The 22741-nt window shown below is 30.9% G+C and overlaps 3 protein-coding genes across 6 annotated transcripts in view; 1 reads left to right on the top strand and 2 right to left on the bottom strand.

Moving 5' to 3' along the window:
• Ret (protein kinase receptor Ret oncogene) overlaps positions 1-7978 on the top strand; it is a 56142-nt gene extending 48164 nt beyond the window's left edge. For 3 of the 4 annotated variants that reach the window (XM_083106157.1, XM_083106158.1, XM_083106159.1), the window contains 6 exons: positions 2284-2591; positions 3543-3744; positions 4042-4171; positions 4603-4804; positions 5537-5715; positions 6033-7978. In XM_083106157.1, the coding sequence (XP_082962283.1) occupies positions 2284-2591; positions 3543-3744; positions 4042-4171; positions 4603-4804; positions 5537-5715; positions 6033-6433 (1422 nt within the window). In that variant the 3' untranslated portion in view covers positions 6434-7978. Of the gene's footprint in view, positions 1-2283; positions 2592-3542; positions 3745-4041; positions 4172-4602; positions 4805-5079; positions 5466-5536; positions 5716-6032 lie in introns of those variants that run through there. The other variant, XM_083106160.1, reaches the window with a different exon arrangement.
• Positions 7979-8540: 562 nt separating this feature from the next.
• Positions 8541-12428, bottom strand: LOC145975725 (uncharacterized). Its single transcript, XM_083106393.1, has 9 exons — positions 12084-12428; positions 10966-11026; positions 10736-10888; positions 10390-10620; positions 10017-10322; positions 9831-9935; positions 9600-9757; positions 9026-9434; positions 8541-8787 (listed from the first exon to the last, which is right to left on the bottom strand). Exons 1-9 carry the CDS (start codon positions 12183-12185, stop codon positions 8558-8560), a joined length of 1755 nt encoding a protein of 584 aa, XP_082962519.1. The 5' UTR covers positions 12186-12428; the 3' UTR covers positions 8541-8557.
• A 440-nt stretch (positions 12429-12868) lies between these two features.
• Positions 12869-19723, bottom strand: Hgo (homogentisate 1,2-dioxygenase). Its single transcript, XM_083107511.1, has 8 exons — positions 19577-19723; positions 19044-19179; positions 18402-18538; positions 18014-18200; positions 17761-17940; positions 17150-17373; positions 16689-16815; positions 12869-14244 (listed from the first exon to the last, which is right to left on the bottom strand). Exons 1-8 carry the CDS (start codon positions 19592-19594, stop codon positions 13904-13906), a joined length of 1350 nt encoding a protein of 449 aa, XP_082963637.1. The 5' UTR covers positions 19595-19723; the 3' UTR covers positions 12869-13903.
• Between the last annotated feature and the right edge of the window lie 3018 nt (positions 19724-22741).

The raw sequence follows: 22741 nt of genomic DNA, 5'->3' as shown, positions 1-22741 counted from the left end.
ATGTATTCTCCCGCATCTCGGGATAATTCTCGAAATTTTTTATCATAATTAACAACGTTTGAAATTATGAGGGTAGCCGCGAATTTTGTCCAAAGAACTAAATAAATTCTTCTTAAAATTTTCTAAAAATCTTATTACGATGATTTTGCTTATTCGTGAAAAAGACTTAGTTAATAAAGATTTCAGTTGGAAAGAGAATTTTTCTTTTTTTCTCTCTTCAAAGGAAAGGAAATACGCAGGTACATTTCATTGCATTTTTTTCAAAGATCGCAAAAATTGGATATCAAGTAAAAAGAATTACGAAATATAAACATATTATAATAAAATTACACTAAATTTATTGAATATATATTTTATGTATACATCCTATTTATAATTTAATTTATATCTTATTATTTTTAGAATTTTGAACATTTATAAAATGATGTTTTTTAGAAAGAAAGAAAGAGAGAGAAAAAGAAAAAAAAGACAAAAAACTTTTTCTCATCTCTTGAATCAATAGAAAGGTGCGCATTTCTTTGCTTGGTGGTATTCACAATCAAATAAAAGAACGGTAAAAATATCGATGAAAAAGAAGGAAACCTGTGAAATGTCGGCAGAGAGAATTCGTGATATTTCTATTCTTTGCGAAATGTGCGTTCCTCTTGAAGCAACAGCGACGAGATAAAGTCGTCGCTTTTATTCGATGAAGTCGGAACGAAGGCGACTAACATGACGTGAGCGGTTCAGTGAGTTTGTAAGGCACGTAAAGTTTTTCGTGACGTATATCTAAATCTATCGAGCATTTCTGCATCGTAATTTTGTTATCATATCTTACGGAAGAATGATTTTATTACGAGAATCTGATGAGAACGAAATTAATCTGCTCTAATTAATAATTAATTCCTTCCTGCCACGAAATTGAAATCTACGCAACTTGATCTTAGTTGCTTACTGTCAGCATAACTCAATTATATTATTTTCTTGTTTACGTTAATCGTGATACATTAATGATTCTGCTCGAAATTGCAAAATTGAAAAATCCCAAGTTAAAGTTATAACATTTTGCTGTGATCTGTACTCATGTATTATATATATGGAGAGAAAAAGCAGATACTAATCTTCGAAAAATTTTATCGAGAGAGGAAATACGAAAGTGTCAAAAATAATATTATTTTCGTAAGTGGATATCACGGTGTTAGATACTGAAAATTTATGTATCGAAAGTCTTTTGCGAAAGATGTCCCTTGTGAAGAAGTTTGATCATATTAGCGTGAGAGAAAGTCTTCTGATATCGATCCCTTTGCGAGATGTGAGGCAGAGTACGAGAAATATCCATCTCCCGTCGTATTTTCCCAAATATGATTTACGCATCATTTATTGATATTATCAAATCTCCATAAAATAATGAATAGATTAGGAATGTTTAATTACAGGATGTAGAGTGAGATTCTCAGTAGATCTTATAATGCATTAACATTAATTCGCGGCAGCTGCTAATTCGGGACAGCATCTTTCATTAACCACGTGATCCTATTATCATTCCTGAAACGTCGTTTAATTGAATATCCGCCCGCGTCCTTTGCGAAGCAGTTCATGCGAAGTAAATACGAGTAGATATCGTCTGACACGAACCTGGAAACATGTTCCAGCGAGGCGTAACGCTGGATTAGAGAGAGCAGAGCTTTTACCGGCACGAAAGGATTTATTAATCGGTGCTCACACTCGCTCTATCTTTGTTCGAATTTCAAATTATTCTCTATATTGTAAAAATGTATGTAAAAGTTAGAATAGGAAAATAATATAATCAATTAATGTTATTAAATATAAATAAAATTAAAGTTGCGCGCGCGCGCGCGCGCGGATAAGTGTATAAATGTGTTAGATAATATTGATATCTTAATTGTAACATTATTTAATACTATACTTTACTTACAATTTATAACTTTTTTGTAATATTTCTTTAAAGTTATATACATATAAATAATATTTAAAAAAATATAATATTAAATAATGTTAGAGTTAAGATATCAATGTTTGAATGTTTAATAAGAAAAAAAATTAAATGAAATCAAAATTATTATTTAAATTTTTAATTTTATTTTATTTAAAATGACCCTTTACGTGAAAATTTATGTCAAAAATTTTTAATTAATTATAGAAATATTCAATTTTTGTATGGAATTTCAACCGGATTCGAAATCAAAATTATTATTTTGGTTTATTATTATCTAAAATGAGCTTTTACGTGTCAAAAATTTTAAATTAATTGTAGAAATATTCTAATTTTGTGTGGAATTTCAGCCGGATCCGAAATGGGAATTTTCACGTTCGCTGCTGAAGATCGAGCAAGTGCTGGGCGAGGGTGAGTTCGGACGCGTTCTACGCGCTAAAGCCATAAATATCGCCGGGATGCCTGGCTCCACGACCGTCGCGGTGAAAACGCTGAAGGAGAACGCGTGTGCTTCCGAGTTGGCGGATTTGCTGTCCGAATACCAGCTGCTGAAAGAAGCACAGCATCCGAACGTGATCCGACTACTGGGTGCCTGCACGATACCAGCAGGCGCGCCGGTCTACCTCATCATCGAATTCGCCGAATTCGGATCTTTACGGTAAGTATGCACCGTGATATATTCGACGTTTGTCCTGACGTTATGTATGGCCCTTCCGTTTCACGAGGTTCTGGTCTTATCGATAAAAGTCTTAATCGATTAGAAGCGAATCGATGCGGTTCGTGTAATATACGTATTCGAAATTGGTTTTATCTTGCTTTACATCTTTCGTTGTAATAATATTTATCTTTGAATAATATTTATCTTCTCAAGAAATTTTGTATTTCTTGAGGGAATTTTATATTTGCTTTTCTTCTTATTTTAATAATTACAAATATATATATTTTATATAAAATAATTCATAACATGAAATTGATATTGTTTCAAAAATTTCAAGAAATTATATAATAATAATAATAATAAATGCTCAATAAATTTTAAAGAATTTAGCAAAGAGAGAAAAATCAGACAAATACATATTAAAATATAGAAAATTGAAGGAAGAAAAATTCTCTTTAGTGATTTAAGGAAAATATTTTCTTTTAAATTATGGAGAATAATGCAAATTAAGAATAACTAAATAATATACGGATATTAAATCTTACTATTCGTTCAATATTTTGCATATATTTCCCGGTATTCTCTATATAGTTCAGCAATGATATAAAAATGATTTACGTAATTTTATTCTACTTATGCCACGATTTCTACGATTGCTCACATATACATTTCAAATGAATGACATTACGCGTCGGCCGACTTATAAACGCGGAAATAATTCTGGAAATTTGCCGTGTTGCGAAATTCCATTGCACGTGGAATTCCACCACTGCCGGGACAATAACCTTTGCGAAACCAGTTGCTCTCGGTAATTAAATTTTTCCGCGGATGCAACACATGCCAAGGTACACCACTATTGCAATCCAATCCCTCAGGAATGGACAAATTATTGACCAACAGTTCTCCGGACATTGCTTGCGGTTTATAGGATAAATTTATATGAAATTTCAGCAACTATCTGAGACGCAGCCGGCATTTGGAGTCGGAAGGCAGAATTCCCGGTTCGACGTCTCTGCTTTCCACCTCGCCGATCAACGCTAGCGAAGAATCGCAATGTGATAATAATGCATCGAACTGTATTATAACGCCACGCGATATCCTTTCATTCGCTTGGCAAATAAGCAAAGGAATGGCATATCTCGCCGATATTAAGGTGCGATGCAATCTTCTTATATAAAATATTTAAAATATTTATTTCAAATTTATTTCAATATTTGCTTCATATTTTTATTTCAAATTATTTTAGAAAATATTTAAATATATATATCGAATATATATCAGATTCAATATGTATTGAATGATTGATTATATATAAAAGTCAATAATTAAAAATTACTGCAACATTCACATCAACTTTAATTGTAACTTTGCTATTCTGGAAGGGAATGCGAAAGTTGCGAAATGTCTCAACTTCGTAGAGTTATTAATCAAAGTTTCCTCCGCACTGCAGTTGGTGCATCGAGATCTTGCGGCGAGAAATGTTTTGCTCGCAACTGGCAAGGTTTGCAAGATCTCGGACTTTGGTTTAACTCGTGATGTGTACGAGGACGATGCGTATTTGAAACGAAGTAAAGGACGAGGTAAGATCATTCACTAATTAATATTCTCGAACATTTTTTGACATTTTATCACTAAAATATCATTTTAAAGCAATAGCTAGCAATGTCTGAATCAACTAATTATCTTAAAGTATTCATGCTCTAGAAGATAACAAATATGTGAAATTTATCAATATAATATATCACAATAAATACTATGACGTTTCGTAAGTCATTAGATAAATGTAGACAAATTGAAAAACGTGTTATAATTTAGAATTGGAAAGAATCAGTGCAACAGTGCAAGCCGCAGATAATACCATTTTAACCTGATATTAACGACTTTAATTCAACCGCGACCTCCGAGTAATCCGCTCGTAATTCACTCGACGAATTCGCGAGAAAAACACTTTTAATGACTCGCCCGACTCGTACTTCGCATTATCCAAGGGTTTTACGATTGGTGCTCGCAGTACCCGTGAAATGGATGGCGCCGGAATCCCTGGCCGACCACGTGTACACCAGCAAATCGGACGTATGGAGCTTTGGCGTGCTCCTATGGGAATTGGTCACATTAGGAGCCTCGCCGTATCCCGGAGTGGACGTACATAATCTCTACAATCTGTTGAAGGCTGGCTACCGTATGGAAAAGCCTCTCAACTGCTCCCAACAATTGTAAGTTAACAACAATCGCGTCATCTTTTATAAGTTATCTAACATTCTTGTAAGAGAGAGAGACAAAAAGAAAATGAAAAAATTATTTTAAACTATTTTAAAAGTCTAATATTTAAAATTTGTTTTTTAAATGAAAACTAGTTTCGACATTTGTCTGTTGTACAACAATTTTCTTCTCAACGTATAAATTTACGTTTATCTCTGTAAACTTAGCATTTTCCGAGTAAATTCTATATAATTAACTTAGCTAATTCATGTTGATAAAATGAACTTAGGACTACATGCGACTGTCACTCATATGATATTTATAACTGAAGGGAATTCATCTGTAATTATTATCAAAGAATTCATGATTATGGTGGCGTGACTTCATATCACAAATGAAATATTCATCATCTTCATGAAAATTAGATCAAGGTACTGCGAAGAGTCATCCTCAATACATACCGTGTTATGATTAAATTAGTATGATATATATATACTATTATAAAAAGTAATAATTTGTACAGAGGTGATTCGCCCCTCGAGTGTCATGTTTTCAATTGTCGTTGCTAAAGCTATGTTCTTGGAAAAATGCCCCAACATAATATAAAGTAGACTAACTTTCTCACAGTTTATCATGAAAATCTATTCTCTTTCACCTCAGGCGGGACATTACTTATTTTCTATCTTTATAACTTCTAAGGAAACACATTTCTTCCATTCGATTGCGTATGAGAGATATTTTTTCAGATATAAACTGATGGTATCCTGTTGGCATCAAGAGCCTGGTATGCGACCGTCGTTTAAAGAATTGACCAGCCATTGGGAGCGCATGTTAGAGGATGGCGTTGAGTATCTTGATCTTAATCCAAGAACCGTCCATAATCAGGCCTACTTTACATCTCTGCATGCGTTGGATAGCGCAAGTGGTAAGTGAAATCAACAAGCCGATTCAAAATTTACAATTCGCTATTATAAAGATTAATAAATTATATTTAACAAATTAAATTGTTAAATACATATGGAATATAATTCCATAATTAACAAATTATATTTAATAATTTAATTGTTAGAAATTGTTATTTATAAATTAGAATATATTCTAATAATTCCAAATTAATCCCAAAATCTTATCATTTAATATTAACCTTTATAATTCAATCGTCGCTAATAATTATTAATAATATTAACTGATTTAAGATAATACGATTAGGAGGATTATGTAATTTTTATTTTATTTTTTTAGGTTCTGAAAAGGATCAAGTGGACAACGGGACTGCCAGTACTTTTAAAACGAATACCGTCAACTATCTTGGTCGAATGTCTTCTGAACCAGTTACTAAATGCGACAAGATAGATAAATTACAGGCGCTTTGGCCGTCCGTAGCGTCATTTCCCGAGGAAGCCGTTAAGTCGCCGTACGTAAACGATCAACCAGCGAACCTGAACGCCAATCACTATGAAAGCCCGATAAAGCTACGCAACATCAGTATGACCAGCAACAGCGAAAATGACTTGACAACACCTTCGAACGAACGTCCTCAATCTTACATCGATATGCAGGGAAAGAAATCGGTGGAGACAGAAGACCTTCTGGTATTTAGCAGTATAGATGATGACAAGAACGATAATAACGTGACGAACTGATTGATATAATCTCGTATTGGATAACATATTGTGTCGAATTTGAAACAAATGTGACATAAATGAGAAAATTTCAAAATGGGAAACACAGTTCCCTGAGTTCAGTTTCCTGAGTCTCGATATTTTCTTTATCTTGAGACTAATACATGGTGAATGAAAAAAGTTAAGACAGCTGAATAATGAAATAATTAACGATTCCGAGTCATGCGAAAAAGGAGAATATTTATTTAACGTAGGGACAGAGAGAGAAAAATATGTACAAACAAAGAGGACATTGGAAGCCAATGTGATTTGCGTGAAATGCCATTTTTAAAGACAACGCATTGCAGAGAATGATAATGATACAATAAATATAAAAATGTGCTGAGTGAAAATAAATAAATGAAAATTTGCTAACATTGCAGCTATAGCAACGAGTATTAATTTCGCAAAAATGAAGAAATTGTGAGTTAAGAAATATCGCAGAAGAAATTTTTGAAACGACTGAATGTGAGGTGCTCTATCAAAAATTAAGAGCAAACTACTGCGCCAAGAGCGTTTATTATAAATATAAATATAAATTAAATTAGTAATTTGTCCTACTTTCATGTACTTAAAGTCATATGACTGTCCATCAATCATCACTGATGAGGCTACTTTTATTATTATCAATGATAATAGTTATGTATTATATTTATTCGTGCGATTTCTCGAAAAGATCAGGTTTTACAATTTTCAGCATTTAAAATCTGCATATCGCACTATGCAAGTGTGATAAGAGATTTGAAAATAGTTGCTCATTATAAGAACATTAAGCTTTTTTTGCGCTCTAAGAATACAGGGTGTCTTAAATTATAAATTGTTTTCTATTGTTAACAATTTTAATTTTTAATTATTATTTCAATTTTATTCCATTTTAAGTGGATTAAAATTGAAATAACAGAATTTTAATCGAGACACAACAGAAATTTTATTCGAGGTATAATTGCGAGAGATATTAATATTGCAAGAAGTTAAAGATGGTCTTCCATCATTTTTCTTGATAAATACCTATGGTTGTGAAGTTGTACGACGGGACACCCTATTCATGGCTCTAATTTAATTGTCTGACTTGAAACTTAATCATCACGCTTCCTTTAAAATGAAATATTTTCTATTATCGCACTAGCTTTTGTGGCTTTCGTGTGTCTAACACAAAGCAGCAAATCGCACGACGAAGTGATACGAAAGGATAGAATTTTTACGAGACATATGTGCGAGTTTCGATTGGCACAAACCGTATCCGTAATGTGCTTTGACGTACCTCAATGTACTGAATATAATGGACGAGAAATCGTCCTTTTTGTATTTATGTATAAAACGCAACATTCCACATGATTAGCCTAGTTATTTATCGATTTACGGATTCCACGACGACCGCGCATGATTTCGATTTGTATCATTTTTTTTCTTCGTTACTGACCGATGTATTAAACTACAACGATATCGAATATGCGCCTTATGAACCGATTAACATTGTGCCATATTATTTTCTTGTGATTAATATATTACGAAATGTATAAAAGAGGCTTTCAGACGGAGTGCATTTTTATATTACCTTTACCTCTCTAATATTCAGCAGTACTTATTTTTCCAATAATAATCTTACTGAAAATAAGAAAAATCAAAATTAAAGAAAGATAAGAAAAATTAATAAAGAAAAAAAGGAGATTTTTTAGAAAAATTAGGTGATTTTTTGCAAAAATTTACTTCTAAAAATGTTTATGTGATTTTAATATAAAAGATATGATATATAATATATGTAATAAAATTTTTTTACTGATTTGCACAGTACAATTATATATAAAAAGATAACATTTAAATTTTAGAATACAGAAGCAGGACGGAAGTTTTATTTAATACAAGTTATAATAGGATTTTTTAATAGAAAATTATTTTTTATTTGAATTAATAACTATTGTCACATAAAAAATCAATCATGGTATAGAAAATGAATATCTTATGAGCTATATATATATTCGAATTCAATTTGTATATATATACATATATATACAAATTGAACTTGTGATTTATATAAATATATATATATATATATATATATATATATATATATATATATATTTATATAAATATATTTATATATATAAATCACAAATTCAATTTGTCGATGTGAAATTCGCAGTCATTCCTCGTAAAATTAAAGTCGAGGTTCTTTTCTTCACTAACCTCACCAAGTAAATTTAATTCATCAATATTTGTCGTGAAAGATTGAGGTATGACATCACCATCCGGCGTGTCAAGCTTATGAACCTCATTGGACCGATCGATTTTAATGTCTTGTACTTTTTCATTCTTAATGATTGATGATAACAAACCATCTAAAAAATTCAAATTGACTGATTACTAAAAGTGTTGACATAATGTCAGTGATAACAACGATGACAACTTTATCGAGTGAAACGAATAAAAAAAATATACAAAAATTATTTTAGTAATGTATATATATATATATATATATATATATACTTCAATATAAAAATAAAAAAATGTACAAGATGACAGCAAGAACATTGTTAAACTAGTAAAAAAAAGAATCTACTTTTGATTGCGACTTACCAGTTTCATCGGTGTTTTTCATCGGTGTACTGCTAGCTTCGTTTTCAAAAATCTTTATCATGGCGCATCTAATACTTTCTAATAATTCTGTATCCGATGCCGTCAGAAATCGCAAGCAACCGATACCATGGATCGTCTTCACAAGCTTCGTCAGATTCTCAGGTAAACGGAACTTCTTAAAGAGTTGCGCTTCTTCTGGTATATGATCTGACTTGCAGTATGGCAGGTATATCGCATAATATCTCTTGTTTCTCTGCGGATAGTTCTCTTTCAGCAGACGTAACAAATGATTATCCACGTTTCGATAAATGATCGTTGTATCGGATTTCGCAGAAGACATCGGCGGAGATGTCACGATTAGCACAACATCCGCAGCCTGAAACGCGATATTGCACCAGAGTCCCGGATCCTGCAACAACGTTATAAGATATTATATTCTCCTGTATTAATTAATTAATTTTATTATTATATTTGTGTCATCACAAGCTCTTATTACAAATTTATTATCACATTATAAATTTATTTTGTAATAATTAAAATTGTAGACATACCGATTTATTATTTCATTACTCACTTTGCTGGTAGTTTCTGGGATGTCGAACATATCTATCATGACGTTGATATTACAACATTTCAAATATTTTGTCAATTCCGCCATTACATTCACGTGTGCCGGGTGTGTCGGGGAGTAGACCAGCAAACAATTTGGCCTTATTGCTATTCTCTTTAAAACTAATTAATAGATCCGTATAAAAAGATAAGAATAATTTATTGAAAAAATATCAAGAAAAAATTAAATTCTTACCTTTCTTCCTGTAAAGTTTAAACGCATGATACAGCGCGTACAATAAGACAGGTGGTATCCATATTAGACTGATTATCATAATCAGCAATCGATCGGACGCGTGTTCTAAGAAATGCGATTTAAAACGATATTAAGCAAGTCGTTAAAGTTGCAAGATAAAAAATTGCTTCGCTAAATTATCTTTACTTATGCATATATACGGCGATGTACTATTCGCGCATCCATGTTTACCACACTTTGGATGTAACGCCGCGATTTTGATGTAATACACGCCATCCGGTGCCGAGAAATTATACCGTATGAGTCCACTATTTTTGTTCGTGGATATAATTGCGGTGCTGACCGATTTCGTACCGTTATTAATTAACCATACTTTATATTCCGTCACATTGTACGTCGATGGAAGTGATTGTACGTACACTGCTAGATTCGATAAATCCGATAAATCTATGTACATAAAAGGCGTGAAGTTTTCGACTCGGACGCCATCCTCTGAAAAATTTGTACAGATAGAATTTATGAAACAACAAGATGAAGAATCGTGGAAGAAAGGACTTACCGATAAATTTGTGTTGCGGCACATAGAAAATATATTTTTTACTGTACACGAAATTTTCGCCGATTATAAGATACTCCAAGCGATACGGGGATCCTTCATACGTAGCATCGGAAAACGGACACGACACGTATAGTTCTTTTGGCGCGGGATGAGTAGCATTTCCATACAATTCAACGTATCTACACGCATTCTCATTCTCGTTAGCGATATTTTGATACCGCATAGTTAACCCTATTTTAAAAATAAATTTTTAGTGTAAAAGTGGGAATGCTGCAGTGGAAGATATTTAATTAAATATTTGTCTTTAATTTAAATATTAAATATTTTGATAGTAATATCTCCTTACTATGAAAATTAATATCTGAGATCGATATATTAAATGCGGTCGCTTTTTTTTGTTGAACTTCAAAGTTTTTCATGTACGCATATAATGCGAAGATTGCGTTATCTTGTTTAGATGATTTCTTATCGGCTTCGTCAAACTTTAGCTTTGCACAATCTAAAAAATCATGCAATAATGCGTAAATTTCATTCATATGAAAGAGAGAATCTTCGTTAATTTATTATATTCTCTACCTTTCCCATGGTCTACCCGCGTTAGTACACATCGGAAACCTGGTATTGGTACCAGGTGAGTCTAAAAAAATAAAAAAAAATTATTATAGGTATAAAATATTTCAAAAATTACAAAAAACTTAGAAACTCGACGTAGGATTAAGTACGTAAATTGAAATTATTTAATCAAATTATTCTTAGCTCCAGAAAATAAAATAAAAGAATATTACAAAAAGACAAACACAACGTTTCGGTCTCTAGACCCTCTTCAATGTCATACAAATCAAAATGATAATAGAATCGAATATAAGACGAAAATAACATTGAAAATGACATTGCTCCAACTATATTTATTTCGTCATTTTGATTTGTATGACATTGAAAAGGATCTGGATAAGACCGAAACGTTAAGACCGACATGAAACGTTGCGTTTGTCTTTTTTGTAATATTCTCTTATTTTATTTTTTTATATGTAAGAATAATTTGATTAAATAATTTCAATTCACGTACTTAATCTTACGTCGGGTTTTTAAATCTTTTGTAATTTTTTATTTATATCATACGACCCTTTACTTCTCGTAATATATGTCTGTGTATGTATAATACTGATAAGTAATCAATTCAAGGTAAAAGATTGTTATACTGATTGAATAAAAATCAAAGATAAATTTTTATTTTATAAATCCTATATTAGTTATTTATATAATGCAAAAATAATATTTGCTCATTATCTCTGTACTTATAATCTCTGTAATTATATATATAAATAAGCAATTTAGATCTATATTAAGCATATTTATAGGAGTAGTCATCGTGCGTAAGCCAATCACATCACATTTGCATAATTTGCATGTTGTTTCGAGAATAACACTTTGAAAACAGAAGTTACATAACAAGATTAATTTAAGTTATAAAATGATAAAAAAAGATTGTATTCACGATCTAACTTTCATTTTAAGATTAATATTTCATTAACAAATCAATATGTAAAGAAAAGTGTGCAATTTTTTGAGACACCCTATGTATATATGCCATGTGATGTTACTGATAATTTGAAATCGATGTACATATTATATCTGTATGTGTATGGATGTGATTTATTGTGCTATACGTGTGACGAATAGAATATAATATTTACCAGATTTTGACAGTAGTTTGGATAACAATATGAAGCTAAGGCGCGTTCAGTCAAAAAACACAGAACTATCACGAAGAAGAAGCTGAGGATTGTTACACGCATTTTTAGGTTACCCGTTATTTGGCAATACACAGCACTTGATAGACAACACGTGTCATCGACCTCAACATGTCAAACGCTTTGAAGTTTGACAACGACTCCGATTTTCACGATGTCATCTCGTACTCCGATTTACATGCTTCGTCGTAGATCTAAACAACGTAAAATATGCGTGCACAATGCGAAACAGCGTCGACGAATATTTCTATCAGACGAGGCTAACTGCGTATCGGCACGATGAAGACTCTGCTGGAAATGATAGGTACTGCTCACATCGCTTGGAGTCGACAAAAACGATCTCTACAAAGTAAATCGATGATTCAAATCTTTGAATCAATCACTGAACAAAAAATTACTACACGAACTATTATATAAATGAGAAAAAAAACCAAGAGAGAAAAATATGGTATTATATCGTCTTTTCTTCGATGCTAAATTATAACATAAATATAATACGTGCTTTGCAAAGTACAAATCTGAAAATATGATCGATAAAAGGAAGAAGATAAATTTTCTTAGATTTTGATAAGATAAAAAGCAAGCATTAAAACAATATTGATAACTTTCAAACTATTAGAAAAATTAAACGTAAGATATAAGTAGAATAAGAGGAACTAACAGCATTATTTTTATAACTTTTATTTTCTAAATTCTACAGAAAACGAGATACATATTAAAAAGGAGGATAAAATTTGATACGTGTTGAAAAAAAGGATTATTTAAATCACAAAATTATCATGCGCGTTGGAACATAAAAAATAGTATAATTCATATTTATCTTTATAGTTGGTTGATTTCATAAACGTCAGATTATAGATAAGATGATTTATTACAAACTGCTTTACTAGAAACAAGAATTGCTTATAATTATAATATATATTGCAATGTTAAAAATGAGTACATTGCTATTTTTATACTATTACACAAACATTTCAGTTTTTCGACGAATTCGTTGGTTAATCATAATTAAAAATTGGCTTATTAACCTTATTTTATTTGCAATATTAAAATGTCCAGAATAATTAAATTAAGATTATATGTGTTTTTCTTTTTTCTTCAAAAAAAGGCTCTTTTACTTTTTAATTAAAGCACTTTCCATTTAAAATTTAATTACGCTGGTTCTTTTAATTGAAAATATATTTATTATTCTGAATAAGTTTACGTTTATTGTTTTGTTATTATGAAAGTTTCGAGACACCATATATACACCGCCTCCTTATCTAACATACTTTCGTCAAATCGCATTGCGTCGTGTCTTGGTAGACGGTAAATGCGATTAAAAGTTCTTTGCACTCAGTAACACATTCTTCATGCGGACACGATATTGTCGATGTAGCGAATTTATAATCAATTTGCAACTGCACGCACCAGATAATTTTATATTTTTGCACGATATGTTTCGGACGCGACACGCTATGAAAAGATTTCTTGGAGGAGAAAAAGATGGTAACAGGACGCACAACAATATATATACAACTGTATAAAAGATATTTAAAAAACTCTTTATATCATGCAGTCATTAGTGAAAGGGAAAATATGCTCTGTTTGAAAGAGAAAAGCTTTCTATCTCATCAAAACAAATCAACAAAGAAAGTAAACATACGATCATCTAAAAACACATGCTCTTAAAAAATCTAACAATAAAACAAATAAAATGAAAAATATCAAAGATTTATCTTGTTGATAATGACCGATCGTGAACGCGTTAAGATGCAAATGCATTAATCATTGTTTAAATCCGTTAAACTATCGACGGCGATAGGCTCGAAGTTCTTCCGTAGATCTTGCCAGCATTCGTAGTAGGCATCGTCCAGCTTGTTGCAGAATTTACTGGCCCATTCCGTCACGGCCATGCTGTACGAGGTCTCGAACATAAATGCTTGCGTACCGTCGCCGATCCGCTCCGGTTTCAGTTCGTTTTTGGTCGCGGCCTCGAAGCATTGCTTATCAGGACCGTGTGGAGTCATGACAGAGTGTAATGATGCACCACCAGCAGAGAAACCGTTCTCTTTCGCCTCATAACGACCCTTTATAAGTCCCATAAATTCGCTCATGCAATTTCCTAAAAATTAAACAACAAAGTTTTCAAAGTATATTTTTCTTAATAATTTATATAAGCTGTGAGAGAGAGATAATAAATTTATAATATATTATTAACTTTCACTACTGTTTGATAATATAAATAGCAAATGTAATATATCAATATAAATTACTGTATCTAAAATAAGACAAAGAAACAAAGTATAATAAAAAAACAAACATGTTATTTCTTATAAACATAAATTTTGTTAAGCATAAATTATTACAACTGACATAATGACATTTCAAAAGAAGCTATTATTGAATCAATCGCCTAATTATGTAAATTAATCCGCAAAATATGTCTGAAATCTATGTATGGAATCTTTGAATCCAAACATTAATTAAATTTTTTAAATAACTCTTAAATAATGATTTAATTTCCTTAATGGATATTATAATGGATATTTTCGAGATCCGACATGCCTGTTGATAGCTGTCAAATAAATTAAAAATCATTTAAATAATGAGTCGCCGTTGAGTTTCGTCATTGATTCGTATCATTGAAAAACCAGCATGCGAAACGAGCGCATATTGCGCGTCATGACGATTCGCGATCACACAACGAGACGCACCGAGATCTGTAATGGAAATTCCGCGCATTTTGCATATTATCGTTCTCCACGCGCTGCCAACTTATTCATTAATGTGGAGAATGGCCCGCATTGAAAACACGCTGCTATACTGGTTATCAAATCTCGGAGAAAGCAGCGAGTAGCTACTCTTACTGACACTTGCTAGTATTTTGAGATACGTATCATGTGTTTCATATTGCAGTTTCATATTAATAAAGTAAAAAATTGTATGTCTTTCAATATATGTGATATATACATTTCATAAAAAACTATTTCATAAATTTTACTATTTTAAGATAAGAAAGATGTAGAATTATTTAAAAAAAACAAGCAAATAATTGTATTACTAGTTTAAAATGTCATTGAAATATTTCACGAATTAATTTTATTCTATAAAATCTATTTATTTTAATTTATAAAACGATTTTTCCGCAATTATATGAGAGATTTTAATGTTATACAAATGAAAAACTCTAACACTAATTTTTTCTTGTTATTATTCTTATTTTTTACTTGCTTTCTTAAAATAATTGCTCTCTTCCTGTTTTTTCTTTTCCCTAGAATAATTAAATTTATAAAATCTTTTTCTATAAAAATATACATTGTATTAAATTATTTATACTGACAAATAATTATTTGACAAAATATTAATATTTCATAAAAAGATATAATTTGCAGTCATCTTTTCATAATAATTTTCTACTGATACGATTATTTATTGATTAAATATGCATAAATTTGCAAAATTGTTTTAATAATGAAATATATTTGCACATTCGATATTCAATGATAAAATTAATTACTTTCTCCTCTCGTAACAAGCAAAGAATTTGTTGTCGGATTTTAATAAGATTTTCGATATAATCAGTTAATCTTATGATCGGAAAATACCATCACGCGTTTAGTTCATCACAATTATCCCAATCGAATCTTATAATTTCGCGTGTAATTTCTATACAATGGAACGGACGCTCTCGGGGTTCTGATAATGATCGCTTCTTGTAGTTTTCAATTACTTAACCCGTAAGGATGCCTTCTCGTCGATAAGCATTATACCTATGCCTCTTTCTCTTTGCACGCAACTTTCTCAACAAGAGCGCAATAATAAGTACAGTGAAACACAACAGCAATGATGACGACAAGGACGACTGCGACATTAAACGAAAGTGGCCCATTCCGTCTTGTAATCGATCGGATCATGATAGAAAATCGGTGAAACGACCTATCGAAGAAAGAGACATTGTGCGATCGGAAAAAATTTCGAGTTTTCTCTGTGCCAACTCAATTGCACAATTTTCAGAAGCGCTCTTCCGGAACAAAGACGCTACCGAGTCGAGTTCAGCGGAATACTTGCTCGAACTCCTGTCGCATATACTCGACCCCTGATATTAGAGCAGATCTTGTAATTTTAATATATCATATTCATAGTAAACATGTTATATAGATCAATGAGAATCCGTAATTCAAACATCATGTAATTACAAATGATTATCAAGTAATAAAAATTCAAAAAAGATAAATCAAAGAAGGATTTAAAACAGACGTTTTAAACATCTAAAGTCGTCTTTTGATGTCTTATATTCATTCAGAACCATTATTTGTCAAACTTGTATTTTTCATTAAATGAAAGTTTAAATGGATATAGAAACTATGACATTTATGGCTCACGAATAATGTTTCAGTAATCTTATCAGATTTCACTGGCGTATCCTGTAATTTCTTTTATATATTAATTTGCATAAAAAGAAATTAATAACGCGTGCCAAGCCTTGTCCTTATTTTTTTTTAGCTAAAATCATGTATACGCAAAATCATGTACGAACGCAAAAAGAATATATTACTTTCTACTTACGATGATAATAAGGGGGTCGGAAAGTATGCTCCTGCACGGACCATCGGGGTGGAAAGATCACAAAGTCGGCCGCTGCGGTTCCAGGCTTGTTAGTGGGACACGTCAGCACAGTAAAAATAGACGGATCCTGTGAAATTAAATAAATTATTCATTTTGAGACAGAAATTTTTACTATATATATATATATATATATATATATATATATATATATATATTATATTATATTATATTAAATACATGCAAAAATTTGAAATTTGATCTATATATTAAAAAGAATTAAGGAAGAGAAAGAGAGAGAAGAAATTTAGCGCATCAGTGAAGATAATATTCAATTATTAATCCTCTTCCTGTACTATTACATAGAAACTTTAGCTGACACATATAAGAAATTTTACACGTGTAGAAATTTCCTTTCAGATCTCAGAACTTTCTTGGATCTATGATCTTGGAGATCTACTCACGCAGTGGTCAAAGGAAACTGAATTGATGACCATAAATTTATCGAGATCATATTTATAAGGTACGTAATTGCCATGCCATGCGACCACATCGAAGGGACTGTGATCTTGATCAGCCACAAACAGCTTTCCCTGATATTTGCATACGATCTCGTAATCAGTCTCGAGATCCTCGTACCAAGCTACCGGTGTCTGAAAGTCTCTCGGATTCGCCAGACCGTTCGCTCCTACAAATTAGCTTATTAAATTGGTCGTTTAAGAAATATTAATTTATCAAGTTAATTCATCCATTTCCAATCGAAAAGATTTAATTCTTCAACAATGCGATGTAGAATTATACTTTTCACAAAGTTCGGTCTTGAAAATGTAATATAAAGAGTTTAAAATCTAACATTAAAAATCATAAATTTGGATCCGTTTCCTAAAGTTTCTAAAAATATAGATAATATAGATAATATAAATAAAGATAGATAATATAGATAAAATATAGGTTCCATTTTCTAAAGATTCTAAAAATATAGATAATATAAATAATATAGATAAAGATAGATAATATAGATAAAATATAGATAACTCTGAAATTTCTATGCGTGATCGTTCGAATCTATGATTACCTATCGGTCCCAAGTCCGGCAGCTGAAAGTGATTGTCAAAGACCTCGAGAATGTAACCTCTGGATGGACCGAAAACAGTGACAGAAAATCGCATTCCCTGCTGAATGACGCATATCTCGTTCGGTTCGCATCGCATCTTTCCGAACTCGGTGGTGATCTGCAGAGCGCCCAGTTGCGGCACTGCAATCAGGATTTCGTTTTAACATATGTATGTTTTTTTTAAGTATAATGTCGCCTTCCTATTACTACCTACCGATGAGAAAATCACCATCGGCATTATAGAAAGCTCTATCTTTCATAGAAGCATTGCACAAATACATATGTATCGCGACGCCCTGACGCAATCTGGGATCGCCGGCACCACACAGAGTATGAAGACCCTTGATAAAATCGACTTCAGGATCTCGTCGACTCGGGACGTCAAAAGTCTTCCATCTTAGCTGAAACGCGAATGATTAATTTCGGAGAAATAATTTTTTAATTTTCAATACTTCAATTAAAGATTTCAGTGCAACAAATAGATTTATTTCATCTATTTTAATTTGAAAAATTTAATCTCAAACTTGAGAGAGAAAACTGAATTTAGATTAAATATTTAATTAAATCATTATATTATTCTTAGATTCGATACCGCAATTTACCTGATTGGGATTGGGGTATGTCTTGTTCCAGTCATAAGATTCGTTATCGTAGGCTCGATTAAAGACCTTGAACGGTTTATGAACGACAGATGGTTTTATCCGATAGAGCCACGACCTTTTATTTTGATTTCGTGGAACTAAGAAGTAAAAATAATAGCGCTTTCGAAAATGATATTACGTAATAAAATATTAAATTATTATAGATGAAAATATATGAAAAATTATTTAATAAAAATTTATGTGAAAAATTATTAAACAACTAATTCAAAATTGTAATATCTTAAAATAGTGACTTGTAATGTTTTGATGCTTCACTTATCAAAGTCTGATAAGAGTATTACGTAAGTTAAAGACTCGTGAAAGGAATCTTCCTCAAATTACGATTCAAACATTTTTCATTTATTTCACTACTTCAATTTTATAAAACTACACTTTTTTTTTAAATCTCAGTTAATGATTTTCTAACTTAATTCTAAAACACATTAATTTTCTAAATTTTGATTTCAGACTTTATGTTTATATTATAAATATATGATAAGTCTCAAATCTGTATATACTTACACAAAATATAAAATATTCTTTAAGACACATTGCTCCAAAAATATCAGAAGGATTCCGAACGAAACGCGTGATTTTACTCACCGGTGAATGCTGTTCCCGATAATTGTTCGGCGTAAAGATTATATGGACATTTCTGCGGATTATTTTGCCCAACAGGCAGTGCCCCAGGACAACGCGTATCCTCGCTGAAGAATTCGCATCCGAAACCCGTAAGATACTGAAAAAATACATATCACTTTTCGATGTACTTCGAAAACACTATACTATTTTTTCTTATTAGATTAACTAGATACATTAGCTCTCATTATATCAAGTTTTCTTTAATTTTTACAGGTTCCAAATCAAAATTATATTGCAAATAATTGTATATTTTTATATACTTATTTAAAATAGAATAATACTATTTAAAATTTTAAAAATATATCATACGAAAAAGTTTCAACTCTCGAATTTACGAAATATATATACATTTATAAAGACGATTTCCTAACTATCTTCACCATAAAAAACGATACAACATATATAAAACATATTTTAGCATGACAAGAATAAAAATTACAAATTGAATTTAAAATAAAAACTTAGGATCGATATCGAAATAATAGCCTGATCACCTTAAACTCATCCTTCATGATGCAGCGAAAATCTTTCCTCTAGAGGCACGTCGCTTTCGTTGACGAAATAAGATTTCCACGGCACTCCTCCGTTTTATATAAATGCGGTCGTCCTTAGACGATGCAATGACGACGAAATGTTATACAGAAAACATGTTTATCTGCTCGTGAACCAATCAGACGCAACTATCCGCATAGGCACGACTAACTACACGTTAATAGGTATAGCTGCCAGGCTCTGATAATTAATTAAAGAATCAGAAATTCCATATCTCTCTACGATTTATCATCGAGCCTCTCGTAGCCTAGACGAGCCCCTTGCAACAGCAGCGTGGTTCATCGATTTACTAATCGTTGTATAATCTTATCGACTCGTATTCAAATTAGCTTCTAATATAGTCAGATATTTTCCACAGCATCATGTCAAATAAATCTTTTTTTTGTTTTAATATTCAAAATTAAATCTCAAGAATTTATTTAGACGAAATTCAATCATTCACAATGTTGAGGTAATACAGACAACATAGAAATATTCTATATATATATATATATCTTTATGTATTTTTCTAAATTATATACGTATCTAATTTTATACGATTGAGCAATAATTTCCCCAATTATAAAATTAAATTTGCATGAAGTATAAGACTCATCGTAAACAAGATATAGTTCGAAAATCTTTAAAAAATTCATTTCTAATATTTCTCAACATTTCTTTTCTAAATAAAAAAAATTATATTATTATTCTTATTTATATTCTCCCTTGAGTATCTTTAATATATCTAAATGTAATGTACGTATATTAAATATGTAACGTAGTACTTTTTTTAAGACAAAAATAATATATGAATGCTTTGCATAGATTTTCCTTTAAATAATTATGTTTATTGCATACTGATCAAATGTGTGATTTCTATCGTGGTTTATTAAAAATACTCTTATATCTCTAAGAAAGATTTATGAGCAAAATAGGTGTGTACGACTTGGAAAGTATCAAACTTCCATGTTAATTATTTTACGTCATTTTATAATTTACAAACTCGTCTTGTTTGCTATATTTAATATCGTATCAAGGTACGCACGCTTGTTTTTCAGTATTTTATATTATGCAGTACGTTCTACTTATATTTATAAAGTTATTATATTCTTTTATTAATAATTTTATATTATTATATTTTATTAATAATTTGATAAAAATATAACAAATGAGTTACATTATATTTTATAATATTTTAATTATATTATAGTAAGCTTTACCTCACAAATTCGTATAGATTACAATACAAAGATTAATAGAAATCTTCAAAATTCTTATATATTTATTATGATAAGATAATGTTATATTTGTATTGTTTCTCGTCAAACTTAATCGATTATTTTGCAATTACAGAAATATTTAAATTCGCAGCATCGCATACTTTCATAGAAATGTGCCCATCAGAAAATTTTATAAATTTATCTAATCACTTTATAAATTTATTTAATCGTCTGCATCTTGACGATTACTTATCGGTTTTCGCGAAAAGTTTGTTGACCGCGAGAAAGTTTCGCGTCACGCCAAACGAGTACGCCTCCTCGCATCTTTGGTGTAATTACACGCGAGTTTCTATCAATCATGATTGCAAAGACGTTTATCTTGCTATGATAAAGCCGAAGACGCAAAAGAGATCGTTTTAATTCAAAAATTCGCTACTAATATTGAAAGAAAAAGGATAATGTACATGTATGTTGCATTATATTAAAATATACTTGATACGTGTCGCATATAAAATAGATTTTATTTATACGCAAATGTCAATTTTCTATTATTTTACACAGAATTACATTTGCATCAGTTAATAATTGACAATACACATTCAATTATAGTAATAAAGTTTCAAACTTTTAAACTCATTCAAATAGCAGCGACTGCAATGCAGAAAATAACGTTCGCCATAAACAAGACATTTGCTATAATTGTGCTCTATATTCTCGAACTTTCACCGCGAGAAAGATTAGTTATTTACTGATGACACATAATGACAAGCCAATCACGTTCACTTGCAAAAATTTTTAGTTTTTTTACAATACGAACAGGGCCAACGAAACGTTTTCAAGTATCGATCATGATATGAGTGAGTGATTGGAACGAGTTTTATGACGGAAATTACGACGAGTTTAATTATGATGCGTAGTGAATTTGCATATGATCACGCGTTGTTTTTATGAGCGACCATCGCGCAGAAAAAGAATTTATAATAATTATAGCACTTGATATAGCTGCAGACAGTTTTATGAGTCGCGGTTACATCGAGAATAAATCGATAGAGACGACAGAGCACGACAATCTCACGATAATCATGACAAAGCAATTAAAACAATTCGCAACATTGTGGCAATAAGATAGTTTCTACGTCAAAAATCGCCTGTTTATGATAAAAAATAAGCGTTAATTAATATATATTCTAAACAACAAACTTTTACATTTCTTGCAAAAATAAAATTCATTGCGTAGCTTATTATTTATTTGTTCAACTAATCAAAGTTTACTTGCAAAATTAGTTTAGTTTTTTAATGTGCACGCATATAATGCTTCTATTGCAAAGTTGGTCGCTTATGATGGAATAAATATCTCTATTTATTTCCATATATATTTATACGAATCAATTTTACTGCCAAGATTTACTCAATTTTGCAAAAATAAATTTTAATTATACTAGAAAAGCTCTAACATACTTTATACATTGCACAACATCGCTCTAACTGGTTTTCAAAGTAAAACTAAAATGATAGTGCAAAAATTTTTGATAAGAGACTGGTTATATCGAGAAGTACTGAATTTTTGAAACGTTGGCTCGGAAACCGCTTGAACTAGTTTCATTCTGGTCGCGGAAAATGCCAAATTCCTTAAAAGCCAATATATACCAAAATCCAACTTTATAGATAATTTAACAAACGCCAAATTTAGCCATCTTTGATTTAGTTTCATTCATAAATTCCATTAATCATTACATTTTGTCATGTTATTTCAATTAAAATAATGAAATTTATGTTGAAAAAATTTTGAATTATTTGTATATATTATTTTATATTAATTATTTTTATATTCTTTTACATAAATTTATATTTTATATTAATTATAAAGTAATTAATCAAGTTTCTTTTTTTATGCCCAGACTATTAGCC

This window comes from Camponotus vicinus, unplaced genomic scaffold, assembly GCF_025532165.1.
Source record: "Camponotus vicinus isolate PSW18456_S1 unplaced genomic scaffold, iyCamVici1.0 SCAF_8, whole genome shotgun sequence".
Lineage (NCBI taxonomy): Eukaryota > Metazoa > Arthropoda > Insecta > Hymenoptera > Formicidae > Camponotus > Camponotus vicinus.
The sequence above is the reverse complement of the archived record's forward strand: the minus strand, read 5'-3'. Positions and strand labels throughout refer to the sequence as shown.

Excerpts from the sequence above, each read along its gene's own strand:
- LOC145975725 (XM_083106393.1), bottom strand. The coding sequence starts at position 12,185 with ATGCGTGTAACAATCCTCAGCTTCTTCTTCGTGATAGTTCTGTGTTTT. Across the intron at positions 9,758-9,830 it reads TAAACTTTACAGGAAGAAAG|TTTTAAAGAGAATAGCAATA; the intron begins GTAAGAATTTAA and ends TCTATTAATTAG. Across the intron at positions 9,435-9,599 it reads TCCCAGAAACTACCAGCAAA|GATCCGGGACTCTGGTGCAA; the intron begins GTGAGTAATGAA and ends ACGTTGTTGCAG.
- Hgo (XM_083107511.1), bottom strand. Across the intron at positions 17,941-18,013 it reads CGATGGTGATTTTCTCATCG|TGCCGCAACTGGGCGCTCTG; the intron begins GTAGGTAGTAAT and ends TCCTGATTGCAG. Across the intron at positions 16,816-17,149 it reads CAGTTTCCTTTGACCACTGC|GATCCGTCTATTTTTACTGT; the intron begins GTGAGTAGATCT and ends TTAATTTCACAG.